Below are 13494 nucleotides of genomic sequence, written 5' to 3' on the forward strand. Positions count from 1 at the left end.
AACGATACCATACATAAGGGAGCACTTGTCTCCACTTTAACAAAAGGAAATCACAGCCATTACGCATTTGGGTTGGCTACTAGAGAGCTGGCTAGAGCTAGAGGATGTACTGATCGTTTCTTTTCTTTTTTGCAATGGGTTCCCAAAAGGGACTCAGTGAGTCCGGAGTAGGAATTCCCAATTGGAGTCCGCCGGCGTGTATCGAGAGTATCACAAAGAAATCCTCCAACAAATTGGCAATAGCTGACCATGGCCGTTGCCGGAAGATGACTATGGGACCTCGTCGCCCTGTACAAGGTAGCGAACTATCGTACCAGCCCGTGTCGATCGACGGCGAAGCAGAATGGGAGGGCAGTTGCGATTTACAAGGCTTTTCTGGAACCAGTCATGCAAGACAGTCTCTGCCCTCCTCAACAAGTTCGAGTCTCTCGCCGTGTTGCGACTCCGGTACAATTATGGCTTTTGGTGCCTTGGGCGTCTTGAACAATATGCCTTACGTCATCATGCTAGCCGCAGCGAAGTCGATTTCGGAAGGAGGGACCGCTTTGGTCTATTTGGCGAACGTCGTACCCGGATTGATAGTCAAGATTTCGGCACCATATTGGTTCGACAGAGTCTCCTACCGCCGGCGTCTGTGGACTGCGTCCCTATTAATGGGTACCGCATTTGTTTTGGTGGGTCTCTGTTCTCGGGAGTCGATCGACGAATCATCATCGCAGACTGTTTCGTCGCGTACTTATGGGCAGCTTTTGGGAGTGGCCTTGATGAGTGTACAGTGTGGATTGGGAGAAGCATCCCTATTGGCGTTGGCTGGCGGGATGGACGCGGCGGCTTTGACGGCCTTTTCGTCAGGTACCGGTGTAGCGGGCCCCGCTGGGTACTTGTGGAAAATTGTGCTCACGAGCAGCCTCGGATGGTCCCTCCGGCGGATCGCGTATACGGCAATCCTCCTGCCTATCCTTTACGCTGGAATCTACCAACGTTGTATTGAACCAATCCTTCGGGGAGACGCTGGGGACGTAGTTCCTGAGTACGACACCTCCCAATTGGAAGGACCGAGTATTCGCGATCGACGTCCGGAAACGGATGTCCCGCTTGTTCCTGGAGAGACGACGGGATTGGGGGAAGAGCTACAAGTCGTTGACCGCAGTCGTAGCACTTGCGATAACGACACATCTCGCGAAGATTGCACCAACGGGAGCGATGCGTCGCAAGACCCACTTTTCACGGTTCCGATTGCGTCCATGACTGGGACGCAAAGATTTCACCGAGTATTGTCACTGTGGAGGTACATTGTTCCTCTCTTTACAGTGTACGCTGCAGAATACGTTTGCCAAGCAGGGGTGTGGACCGCTCTCGGATTTCCCGTATCAAACGCGGCCTCCCGGAATCACGCTTATCAAACCGCCAACGCGTGCTATCAAACGGGGGTACTGGTAAGTCGTAGTAGCGGCAACTGTTTCCGGCTAAGTCTTGTATGGCTCTGGATTTTACCTGGATTGCAAATCGTCAATTTGGTCTTTTTCACGTACGTCGCCGCGAACGCGCCGGATGCGGACACGGAGGGGGGACGCTGGTTCTGGTACTACACACCCACGGTCTTGTACGGTGCGGCCGTTGGAACTGGTTTGCTTGGTGGTGGCGTCTATATTCACGGATATCAGCGCGTGGTCGCGGACAGCACCCAAAAGGACCACTGTGAGTTTGCTTTGAGTTCCGTTTCGGTCGCCGAAGGTCTGGGGGTTGGATTTGCGGATATTCTGAGTTTGTGGTGGCAGTCCTGTCTGTACAAGGCCAATAATCTGGCGGGAGCCGTTGTCTCCTGCCCATTCTGAAATCACCTGGGAAGGATTTAGAAAGGTATCGGGCGGTAAGTACGCTGATCTTGACTGAGAATAGCACAATTAGCAAGGAGAAACCACATGTTGGGTCGTTCTTTCAACGAGTGTGTCTCTATCGGCAGGCCAAAGATAAAATGGTCATAATTATAATTCCAAACACCCAACAAGTGATTCTTCCAAAGAAGTTAGTGTCTAGGGCATATGATGATATACGGTTGCAACGATGCTTTTTTATGCTTTACTCCTGTCCGGCCTTGTACAGAGCCGACTTTTCGAGAGGACCGCGACGGTTGTGCACCTTGACGATGTTTCCGTCGGCGCTGAGCTCACCACAGCGGCGCATACGGACGTATTCCTCGCGAGGGTATGAGGTGAATCCCCATTTAAGACTCTTGAGGATCTTTTGTCGTCCGGCAAACTTGAACTTTCCTCGGCGAATGGCTTCAATGACGTGGGCTTCGTGGGTGTCCTTGGATCGGACGGAGATGAGAATTTGTCCAATATCTACACGAGCCGCCACACCAATGGGCTTTCCGTACGAGTGCCGCATTCCTGAGGAAAGTCGATCGGCACCGGCGCACGACAGCATCTTATTGGCCCGCAGAACGTGGAACGGATGAGCCCGGATACGAATGTGGAAGGCGTCCTTACCAATGTTCTTGGACAAATGCTTGTTAATGGCAACACGGCACGCTTCGAGTGCTTCGGAAGAGATCTGCTGCTTTTCATCGCAGACCAAATGCGCTACAAAGGGAAACTGATCCACCGGGGCTTTCTTGGCACCCACGTCGAAAATACGAATCTTCGACTCGGGCACACCACGGCAGTAGCGCGACTTGATGTAGGGCTTGTTCTTTTGGTAGCGGTAGCAACGAGCAGGACGGCGACCCATTTTTAAAAAAGAGACTTGACAGTAAAAGTACGAAAAAGTGGGAGTGACTGCAAGAGCAACCAAAAATCAAAGAAGGTCAGCGTGTTGATCGGTAAGAATTTGCGGTACAACACGATTGTACTCATGAGCATCCGGCAAACGTAGCCAGACGTGCAACGAACCACAAGGATGTTCCAAGCTGCGTTCTAGATATTGATCCCACGGAACGTAGGCAATCGTACGCACGGTTGACAACTGGGCAAACCGAGATTCGTCTGGAAGACAGGCTACCGCTGTCCGTTTTGACCCGTTTTAATTTCTATCAGCATCGGAAGCCATCTTTGGCCCATTAATAGTCAACAGCGTTGGTTTCAGTCCTTGATAAAACACTCCAAGGCCAGCAATATCGCCATGGTCAACTTACCACGCAACTTCTCGTGCGAATGGCAACACGGGACGAGGTTGGTTGTCGGCAACGTCCGATTAACGTCTCTGGATAGAGAACACCAGAGTCGTCGATAGAAGTCGCTAGAAATGTAGTAAAGCGGTAACTTTGTCCGCTTGTCTGAAAGTACTGGCAAAGTGGAACCCGAAATGTACCTGGTCTGTGCCAAAGCCTACATTTGCTGTTGGACTCTGCATGAGCCGCAATCATGACTACCGGTAGCCCATGGAAACGTCACATCTGTCGCAGAGAACACGAAAGAGTTTGCATTTTGAGTGACTGCCATTACAGCACGTACACTACTATGTTATTCGTGACTCACGAATGCCGAAATTTACATTGTATTACAGTTAGTACAACTCCGTTTTCACAAAACGGCAATGATAAGGGGCTATTGTCGGATGATCTCTATCCTTATTCGTCGATTGCGGAAAATGCCCGCTGGACAACGATTCCTCGATTTCAAGTGAAAGTCTACCAGGCTTTTCTCTGGTTTTTGCGGCAACTGGGCACTGGTGGACAAGCTGGGCCTATATGACGCTCGTCAGTCATTCGGCCTAGCTTACATTGCCTGTTCCACTGACTGCTAAACAGCACTGGAAAGGCAACCGTAGATATATCTCAACCCGTACTATTGCACGAGGCGTTCATCCTTCGACACTCTGGAAGAACCATTCGTCGGATGTCGCACGAAGACCTCCGTACCATACTATACACAGGTCATCACCATGGCGACAGTCTCGTCCTCGACAACAACCACAAGCGCTCCCGATGCCAACAATGGCAAGGCTACAGGAATTCCACCCTCCTCCCTTAGTGTCCTGAAGGAAGCTGTCTTTCAAGTCCTCGAGTCTCACCATCGCAAAGATTGTCCATTCACGAACGACGAATCGACGTGTGATGACTCGATGAATGATGAATCACAAACTAATGAAAAACAGCAATGGAAAAAGGACAGCCTAGGAGCCAAGCACAAGGAGAACTCGATAATCCCCGGCGTCGTTCGTATTGGGCCGCTTCCCCTAGGTGAAGGTGGTACTACGAACATCAGAACCGATACACCGACAAACGTCAGTGAAACTAGCTCGGAAGACATTGTAGAAGTTACAATTTCTGGGAACGAAAACTGGATGTTCCAGAACCAAGATAATCCGGAAGTCTCGGATCCAGCTTTGGCCTCGTCTCTGACTGCCTTTGCGCAAGCTCTCCGAATGCATCCTACTGCCGAAAAGCAGGCCTATCTTGATGCTCTGGAACGATGTCCCGACTTGCTTGCGACAGAATCGAATCCAGCGTCGTTTCTAGTGTTTGAAAAGTACAACGTCGGCGCTGCCGTACAGCGTTTTGTCTTATTTTGGAAAGTGCGGCGGCATCTCTTTGGCGAGGATCGCGCATTTTTGGCCATGAATGCTACTGGTAGTGGGGCCCTGGTCGGCTCGGATCTTGCAATGCTAGAGACGGGGATGTTTCGAATTCTTCCTCGTGACGAGCTTGGTCGAGAAGTGGTGTTCCACAATCCTACTTTAGTTGAACTAGATACTATTGAACGCGTCCGATGCGCCTTTTACATTGATTGCATGATTATGCGTAACGGAAAATCCTCTACCGAAGGAATAAGCGTGGTTGTGGCACTTGATAAAGTGGGGATGGAGCGTAGCTACGGACGGCCTGCCATTGCGAATGTGCTGCGAAATGCGATGCCTTTTCGCATCAACAAGGCACACATAGTGAAGCTCTTTGACGATGTCGAAGATGAGCAGTTTTTCACGAAACGATTTGTACCAAGAATTGTTGAAGTATTTGGTTGCCCACTCGAGATTCATGGCCCTCCAGAGGATCTTTCAGAGGAAACTCCGTACACTTTGTCAATCTACTACGATATGGCGACTCTTCCACTTCTCGTGGGCGGAACTTTGCAGAGTACGGAAACGGATTGCATGCAATTGTTCTACCAGGAACAAGCAAAGTTTTCCACACGAGCTCGCCGCCGAGCGCTTTCAAAGGATAGCAGGGTCAAAGTAATTGAAAATGAAGACCGGAAGAGAAAAGTCAACGCAGTCGCATCACGACGCAAAAGAATGCGACGAAAAGAACGCGAAGATATGCTACTTTCAACGCGGGATGATCTTATTGAAGAGAATACTTTGCTAGAAAAAGAGTATGCGCATCTCCAAAGAGTATTGCAGGAAGCACATCACATTGTTGCAATGATCCAGAACTGTCAAGCATTGTTTCAACAAAAATTTCAAAGAAGGTAGGAAGAATTTAATGGTTTGTCCTATTGCTCTACCAGAGGACCACACGGGGGCAGGTGATTGCTGCTGTGAGAGAGCTTTAGCTTACATTTGTCAACGCAAGTTGCTAGCAAACAGAACAGGTCATTAGCCAACCCATATTTTATATCGCGTTTTGTCAAATCGTCGGCCGGGTTCACTTTTGCACATCCCGTCATTTGGCTGCCTCAGCTTTCATCAACTCAGGGAGCCTCCTGTTGCACTTTCTTCGTTAATCTTTACCTTTACTGAAAGTCGACTAATTTGTAATAGAAAATTTCCCGGCGATAAGTTTGTTCATGCGGCTTCATCGATTCCTCTTTGGCCTCTTTTGGCGTTTGTAGGTGGTGGAGTGTGCCGCGAACATTCAGGCAAAGATAGGACACTCGGTCGAATTTGGTATTCTTTAAGTCGGACACACATCTGCAGCATCATTTATGATCTTTTAGGGATCAGTGACGCACTGCTCAACACTCTTTCAAATTTCATGGGAAGTCAAGTCATAAACGAAATCGTTAGGTCATATCATACTCAAACGCGGATCCACGTAAAGTCAATTTTACTCATCCAGACCAGTACGCCATCAGACGCTCATTTACCTAAATAGAACATCTCAAACTATCAAAGTTATGACCGATAAACCAAGCGGCACTCCAAATTTAAGGTAGAATTGCAAAGGCAATCGAGGATTCCGACGTCAACGCTGCATACGGCTTCCACAGAAGTGGTACTACAGGTCTTTTGAACCACGGATCAAACTCTAACTGTGAGTCAATCCCGAAAGGAGACTGGCCACGACCTCGAACGCCAATTCACGAACCTTGGATCTGCATCACAATTTTCCAATGAGCATGTCAAATCAATACCAGAAAAGACAAGCGAGTCTTGACGTCAACCGTCAAAACTGATATTTACGAGGAAGGAACACATGAACCAAGCTGCGTCTTCGACAATCAACCGCATTGCTGAACTCGAAAACGCGTCCGGAAGGGACAGAATCAGAGAACACGATGGCAAACCCACAAGCGAGCCACCTATTGTGCACAAAAACGAGGCCAAAAGCTCTACCAGCTGCTCACAGATTGTGCCCCACACTTCCCCTTCGGCCCTGCACCTTCTCAAATCAGCTGTGCAACGAGTGCAACAAGAAGAAATATTGGCTGCCGAGGCATTACCTACACCTTTTATAGGCGTTTTGCGATTTGGCCCTGGCAAAGCTGTCCCTAGGAAAAGAATTAGTCCTTCTGGTAAGCGGCCGAGACATACAAATGACCGTTCATTTTCTGAAGCATGGATGCTCGAATTACTCGACAAAGTCGATCCTGAAGCTATCAATCCCTTGGTAGCATTTGCCGCAGCCTTAAAAGACATCCCGGATGAGGAGAAGACTGGATACTACAACACCTTGCGGGAAGCACCCGACTTGATTGCTTGTGAGTCGAATCCACTCATTTTCTTAAAATTTCATTCGGACAATGTCGAGGCAGCTGCTCAGCGCTTTGCACTGTTCTGGCAGGAACGGTATCGGATCTTTGGGGAAAGAGCTTATCTACCGATGGATTCCACTGGAAATGGTGCGATGTCACGCCAAGATCTGATCGTCTACAACTCACAGTACCTCTTTGTGTTGCCTCGAGACGATGCCGAGGAGTCTGTTGTTTGCTATACGCCGTCCTTAGTGGATGTGGACTGTAAAGAGCGCATGAGATGCGTTTTCTATACATTTTTCCAAGTATTTAAGAATCCGATGTCATCGAAAACAGGATTCACTGCCATAACAGTCTTCGACAAGATTGGTATGGAACGTGCTTACGGTAGAAAGCACCCCGCGGATCTGCTGCGAGATGCATTTCCAATGCGAATGAAAAAAATCCATGCTGTTCTGTTGCTGGATAGCGAGCACGTGACCTACTTCAAACAAAGATCAGAGCCTCTATTTATACAGCTTTACTCTTGCCCCCTGAACACGCATTTCGAGGGAACAAAAGAGGAGATAGCAAGTTCATTGGTTTCATCCGGGTTCAGAAGTGCTACTCTCCCGGAATCTGTCGGCGGCATGCTCCGATACTGCGATGTCGAAGAGGCTTTTACAAAACAACGACAAAAAGAAACAGTAGAAGAAATAGAACGCATGAAAATGAGAAAACGCCTATCGGCAACTGCTTCTGACATTTCCGAGGCGGCCTACGACCTTTCAGCCACGGAAGCAGATATCACACGCTCGGATAGCGACGACAGCGCATCCCGATGGAAGATGAGGCGACGACGTCAACTGAACAACGAAGCGTCAAAGCGAAAGAGAAGAAAAATCAAGCAACACGAACACGATTTAGAGAAACAATGTGCGGCATTGAGAGAGCAAAATGCAAGGCTCAAAAGCGGCAATTATCAATTGCAACGTCTTTTGATACAGGCGCAAGAAATTGTCACTGTGTATGAGGAACGCATTCTCCACCCGAATCGTGCGATTCAAAACACTAACCAGCTCAATTCCATGATAAGCAACGAAAATCATCAGGTAGTAGTCCAGCCCAGCACGACTGCGCTTTCGACACCTGTACCCGTCACTCGTCTTGCCGATGCTATAGGACAGCCTTCTGGTTTTTCTGCACACTTTCTACTCTCACCTGAAGATCCATTTAAATCCAACGCAGTGAGCCTGGCTGACGTTCGTTTGCTCCCGGGAGGCTTGTACGAGCGACCAATCCAATCAGATACCATCGGACAAAGCGAAACAAAAATGCCGGATTGTGAACGAAAGGCCCGGGTACCTTAGTTTCATCGGCCCTAACATGCGGATATGTCCAGCGCTATTTACGAATAGAGTTCCTCTTGTGAAACGCGCTCTTTCAGTTTATAGTACTAACAGTCAAATACTTGATGGATGGTACAGTTACTAGCTCTTCTACATTTCACCGTCCTGGCCATTTTCGTTCATACTAGTCAGACTGGCTTCCTCGTCATTTTCTTCTTGGGTTTCAGTATTGCCAGACTCAGAGCTGACTTGGACCTTCTTACTGGCTTTGCTTTTGTTTCGATTGATCATTGTCGCAAGAATCGGCCGACCTCGAACGAAAAGTTCGTGACAATAGGACCCCTTGTTGGGTCCTTCTGTGATGCGACGAATGTTGTACAGGGCAAGCTGGCGCTGAAAGCTGGTGTATCGACTCATCCGACAGTACTTGGGCATAACATCGCGAACGAATTCCTTTGGCTTGTGTATCGAAAAGGAGCGCCCATGAGAAGAAAAAGAGGCTACGTCACTGCCTTGCTGCTCCAGGTCTGTCAGCATCTGGTGTAGCTTTTGCGGAAAGCTTCCACTACGACCACTACGACGTTTGACTTCTTTGGTTGCAAGCCGTAGATCAGTGGTAAGGGGGGCTGTATTCTGGTTGAGTACGGCCTCGTGTGTCGCTACTCGCCAATGTGGAAGATTACCCACTGCCGGGGGTTTCCGCGCTTCCAAGAAAGCCTGCGGTACTTCTGGCAGTTGCGGTGCCGCAGACTGATGGTTGTTGCGTAATAGCTGGGCGATCACCGCGGCTTGGTCTGGGTTTAACTGCTGCGGTGGAGGGGCGTATGGCGCAACGGCGAACGGAGCCTGGACCCCCACGTTGCCAGCACCGATAGGCGCGGTTGTTTGATGTGTCTGAGTGAGAAGCTGTTGTCGAATCAAAAGGTCTATCAGCTTTTGTGCGCTGAGATTAGAGTCGGAAGGAGGAACAGTGTGTACAGCTGGGAGATGCGCGTATTGCTGTTGCAATGCAGGCGCCCCCGTTTCCAGATTTGGACACTGCATCGGCGTTTGCCCTTGAACCCCCAGCAGTATCCGCAGAGCCTCTTCAGCATTCAGACCCCCTCCATGGCTAGCAGTAGTGGAAATATTATTAAGATTGGTAAGCTGATGCCACAGCCGGCTGACGGGAGAGGTGCCAATGGTGGCATCGGCCATAGCTCTGGCGATCGGTGGCGCCGTAGCCGCGTACGGAGAAGTCGGCGCAGATCCTCTCAATATGTTTGCCAAGCCATCGATTGGAGATCCGCTGTTCAGCAATGCAACTAAATCGTTTAAACTGAGTGGGCCGGTCCTATTATTGCTCATAGTGTACTGTTTGGCTCAACAAGTAGGGAATTGTTCAGCGTCAAACAGAATCGGGCTCGGAAAGCTAGCTAATGCAATGGGGAATCTTCTGTCGCATCGAGTAAGGAGAAATCTAATGAGTACCGACAACAAACAACGGGCACTTCAGCTTGCGGCTGACAATCTGTCTCCGACAGACATGTCCGAAGAATACCGATTGTTGAGAATTCTGTACCAGTCAACTCTGAGTCATCTTACATATCTGAAGGCCGTCTGGAATTTCAAAAATTCTCCGAAGCCACTTTTGCTATTGGAATCCAGAAAGTTCCATAATAATCGTTCGCTTATCAGATAACTACTATCGGAAGAAACCGATATTTCGGCATTTCCAAAACCCATGGGTTTGTGACAGTGAATCAACTTTTCCTAGTGTGACAATGGATGCTCAATCGTCCGCCACAAGACCTTTCAGTTCCAGTTGTGCCTGGGTGATTAACTGTAAAGGAGTCTTCGTTGCTAGTGTACTCTCGACCAGCTAACCGAAACTAAAACTCGATTCCCGGAAACCTCTCCTCAATGCGAGCGATCGCTTTTTGTAAAAGAACAGATCTTGAAGTAAGGTAAGCTTGTACAATATCGTCTTCCACAAAAGCCGCATCGATGGCTCCCTGAGACGCCTCTGTACCAGCTTCCGCAATGAGAGTTACCAAGAACGCAAACATGTCCCTTTCGTTCCTTTCGGAAAGAGGACGCAAGGCTGCCAATGCACCCTCTTTGTTGAGCATGTCGAGGTCCTCACCAGAGGCAAATTCTCGCCGTAAAACAGCTTTCGCCGCGGGATCCACCGATCCGTCGGCAAGAACTGTCAGTGTCACTGGTGACCGACGAATCATTTGGACTTGAATGGACTCGAAATTGCAACTGTTTGAGCGGTCGACAAAGCCGTAATCGCAGAGAGTTTCGAGGTTCGAAAGACTACCGTAGCTAATAAAGACTTGGTCACCGGCTCGATAGCACTGTTCAATTTGGAGAGACAACCACTTGTCGTCTTCATCCAATTTGTTTTTCGATACTTTAGCCGAAGTTCGCACCGTGCAGTCGTGATTCAGCATATCCAACAGGGGTGTCATTGAATAGGACATGTCGTTCAGAAAGTTGCTCCGTGAACAGACGCACGCCATTGCCCAAGGATCACCCTCTCTGACTGGAGAGTCTTTAGCCATTCTTCGCTTCAGCTCACCCCCGTCAGAAACGCTTTCCAGACGCTCGGGTGTCCAAAACCGAGGCATCGATTGAAAATCCTTTAGCGTTGGCAGCATATCGAAGTAAGGGGCAAAGGTCGATCTATCACCCTTTTCCTTTTCAAACAAAAGTTTATCGGCAACTACCTCCAGAGACTCTCCCGTCAAGCAGGCTGTCAGCGGGACCCGCACAAGCTCCGCAGAAGTTTTGATCTCTTGCACTGCAGTCATGAAACGGTAGTTGGAATCGGCGGCCGTTTCTAGCTGGAGCAGTGGAGCCGAAATACCTTGTGAAGTACACCATGTGACAAAGGTGTTCGTCAATGTTCCGGTCTTCATTGCTGAGCTCCTAAATAGGACTTGGCGATCAATTCGACGGCGCCTTTCAAAATAACGTGTCCTGCTGTAAGACGGAAGATAAAACGGTTTTGTCAAAGCTCGAGATGCTGGTGCCCATCGTCCTTGAAATCTTTTATCGAGACACTGGAGTGCCTGTTTTTCAGTGTCAGGTTTCAAAACGTTACTTATAATATTATATTCGTTAATTGCAAGGCTATCGCTTGAAATTTACAGTTTTAGTATTTAAATTCTGAGTTTATAATGTTAAATATTTTTTTTTCGACCCATCGGAGGGGAACATCTTTCCATTACCTTATTTGTGACCATTGAGGACTTGGAAGCTTCTATGAAAGCTTTTGACCTAGATGTTACCGTCAGGGGCCCACTTTGTTGAGGACCGTTCGACAAATTAGTATGATAGACACCACCCGACACGAAAAAATCGATGTCGAAAGATCTAATATAATAATTGTAAATCAGGTTGCAAAGTCAATATTGCATATTGTGCTGCTAGTCCCTGGCCGAGGTTCAGATTCTGAACATATGTGGGAAAATACCGAAGCTCTCGCAGAGTGACAGTTAATCACGTATGCAAACGGAGAAGAAAGCCCTAGATTTTTGAATGTCAATTCGGTGACTTTTTGGTTGAGGTTGGTTTTCACAGTCAGCGAATGAACTCTGGAACCAAGATGATGGAGATGGCTCCATGTTAAGTTGCCTCTAGCACCACCATCTTACTGCAGATGCATGCATGCATGCATGAATATCCTCTGATTGTATGTCGTGGTAGAACGACAACAGTAAGCACTCTCCGGGACGGATTCATCGCGATAATTCTCAGTCAATGTTTCACAGAGTATTCGCTGGAACCTCCCTTCGCATCTTGTATGGAACTCGCTAGACAGGAACACGCAACGGACTTCCCATCCAATATGGGCCACGGCTCTGATCGTACTTCGGGTGCATTCTAGATTTTCCATTTAGGAGTTTTTTTTAAATAAAGAACAAGCTATAGTGCGATGCAAAGAATCCTTAGTCGGAATGGTTCAATTGAAACCTTTAATCAATGTTGGAGCAGCTGTTAAATAGACTACCAAGCACATAATTTATTTAGCCTATTCGTTGGGCGCAAAGTTGGAACTCCCTAGTGACCAATATGTTCATCAATCGAAATTGTTTTCGCCTTCTCTTCCGAGGCCTAGCTCCTATGAGAACGAGACCAAAGTCAAGCCTGTCAAGATTTGGAATTTATAGCACGACGGCTGTGTTCCAGCGACAAGAAAATCGCAGCAATTTGGGAACTCGTCCTCGTATTATGGCAGCCCCAATGCTCCGTTCCGTAGTTTCTGAATACATAAAAAGGTCCTTGGCCCGTACCCGCGTTTGCAAAAAGGGTACGGAGTTGCAATTCAATAAAACTTGCATGGTAAAAAAATGCCTTCACGCCCTTGGCTCCCCATCTAATCATGAGGTTATTGTGCGCGAAGGTGAATCTTCGGAGAGGGGCTCACATCGCGGTGTACTTTTGAACTAAAAAGACCAAGCATATTCATAGCAAAGGATACAAGCAACGACCGCAAGGTACTTTTTTCAATCGCACAACATTTTCCGCATCTCTGCATTTCCCGCAAGAACCTTTTCGCCATGACGTTTGACGCCGTCCCTTCCAAAACGACTACACCACCTACACAGTGCAAGGTATCGACCAGCGACGAAGAGGAACAGGTTGAGAACTTGCACTATTGGGCATCGCAAAGCTTAAACTTTCATTCTTTCCAGAAAGCGAACTGCGGCCTACCGCAACATGCGAATGGCTCTCCTTCACAATTTGCTAGACACCAGCAACATCCAAGTACCGAACGACTTGACGTGTCACACGACGACGCACCACTCGGCCGACGATGTCTCAATATCTCGACGACAGATCAAGACGCGGACGACGAAATCAGCTCATTCTTGACTCTGCACGAACACCGCTCTACACCTCCGGAGCGAGATTTGACCTCCCCACCTACCCTTCAGTCTCATAGTCCAAAGCTGCCGTGGTTTCCACTGGACCTGCGGAGCGAATATGAATACCCAGCATTGGAACCCCGCTACAGGAGACCAAATCTTCGACCGGTTCGCACCAGTTCGGTCCCGGACCCTTTCCAAGCACGAAACGACGGGAGTAAGAATTTCTCGAGCATCGCCCGTCTGCTCGCTCCGATCTAGGCCCATCACAGCCTTTGCATTTTGTATTTAGTTTCTACGCATGTGCCAGACTTTTGACTTAATTCGAGTTCTAACGATAGCACCATCTACGATTTTTAATCTTGCGAGTGTGGATACCTCCGCTAGCGAGGCGACGGCGATACCGCAGACCGACACGCCCGTTCCCCACTCTTTCTTTTTCCCATATAA

At 48.5% G+C, this 13494-nt stretch overlaps 7 protein-coding genes across 7 annotated transcripts; 4 read left to right on the forward strand and 3 right to left on the reverse strand.

The window, feature by feature from the left end:
* Window positions 1–134: 134 nt before the first annotated feature.
* On the forward strand, window positions 135–1875 carry PHATRDRAFT_48698 (predicted protein; the record flags this gene model as incomplete). The annotated part of the gene is made up of 1 exon (XM_002183099.1): window positions 135–1875. The coding sequence occupies one exon, from the start codon at window positions 135–137 to the stop codon at window positions 1833–1835; it is 1701 nt and encodes a 566-aa protein (XP_002183135.1). The 3' UTR covers window positions 1836–1875.
* A 177-nt stretch (window positions 1876–2052) lies between these two features.
* On the reverse strand, window positions 2053–3149 carry PHATRDRAFT_48699 (predicted protein). Its single transcript, XM_002183227.1, has 2 exons — window positions 3137–3149; window positions 2053–2780 (listed from the first exon to the last, which is right to left on the reverse strand). The coding sequence occupies exon 2, from the start codon at window positions 2731–2733 to the stop codon at window positions 2080–2082; it is 654 nt and encodes a 217-aa protein (XP_002183263.1). The 5' UTR covers window positions 2734–2780; window positions 3137–3149; the 3' UTR covers window positions 2053–2079.
* A 568-nt stretch (window positions 3150–3717) lies between these two features.
* PHATRDRAFT_48700 (predicted protein) lies at window positions 3718–5415 on the forward strand (the record flags this gene model as incomplete). The annotated part of the gene is made up of 1 exon (XM_002183100.1): window positions 3718–5415. The coding sequence occupies exon 1, from the start codon at window positions 3886–3888 to the stop codon at window positions 5413–5415; it is 1530 nt and encodes a 509-aa protein (XP_002183136.1). The 5' UTR covers window positions 3718–3885.
* Window positions 5416–6358: 943 nt separating this feature from the next.
* Window positions 6359–8316, forward strand: PHATRDRAFT_48701 (predicted protein; the record flags this gene model as incomplete). Its single annotated transcript, XM_002183101.1, has 1 exon — window positions 6359–8316. One exon carries the CDS (start codon window positions 6359–6361, stop codon window positions 8204–8206), a length of 1848 nt encoding a protein of 615 aa, XP_002183137.1. The 3' UTR covers window positions 8207–8316.
* Window positions 8317–8335: 19 nt separating this feature from the next.
* Window positions 8336–9585, reverse strand: PHATRDRAFT_48702 (predicted protein; the record flags this gene model as incomplete). The annotated part of the gene is made up of 1 exon (XM_002183228.1): window positions 8336–9585. Exon 1 carries the CDS (start codon window positions 9530–9532, stop codon window positions 8336–8338), a length of 1197 nt encoding a protein of 398 aa, XP_002183264.1. The 5' UTR covers window positions 9533–9585.
* A 335-nt stretch (window positions 9586–9920) lies between these two features.
* On the reverse strand, window positions 9921–11096 carry PHATRDRAFT_48703 (predicted protein). The gene has a single exon (XM_002183229.1). The coding sequence runs from the start codon at window positions 11089–11091 to the stop codon at window positions 10057–10059; it is 1035 nt and encodes a 344-aa protein (XP_002183265.1). The 5' UTR covers window positions 11092–11096; the 3' UTR covers window positions 9921–10056.
* Window positions 11097–12735: 1639 nt separating this feature from the next.
* Window positions 12736–13305, forward strand: PHATRDRAFT_39232 (predicted protein; the record flags this gene model as incomplete). The annotated part of the gene is made up of 1 exon (XM_002183102.1): window positions 12736–13305. The coding sequence occupies one exon, from the start codon at window positions 12736–12738 to the stop codon at window positions 13303–13305; it is 570 nt and encodes a 189-aa protein (XP_002183138.1).
* Between the last annotated feature and the right edge of the window lie 189 nt (window positions 13306–13494).

The sequence above is a fragment of the Phaeodactylum tricornutum genome, chromosome 18, assembly GCF_000150955.2.
Source record: "Phaeodactylum tricornutum CCAP 1055/1 chromosome 18, whole genome shotgun sequence".
Lineage (NCBI taxonomy): Eukaryota > Bacillariophyta > Bacillariophyceae > Surirellales > Neidiaceae > Phaeodactylum > Phaeodactylum tricornutum.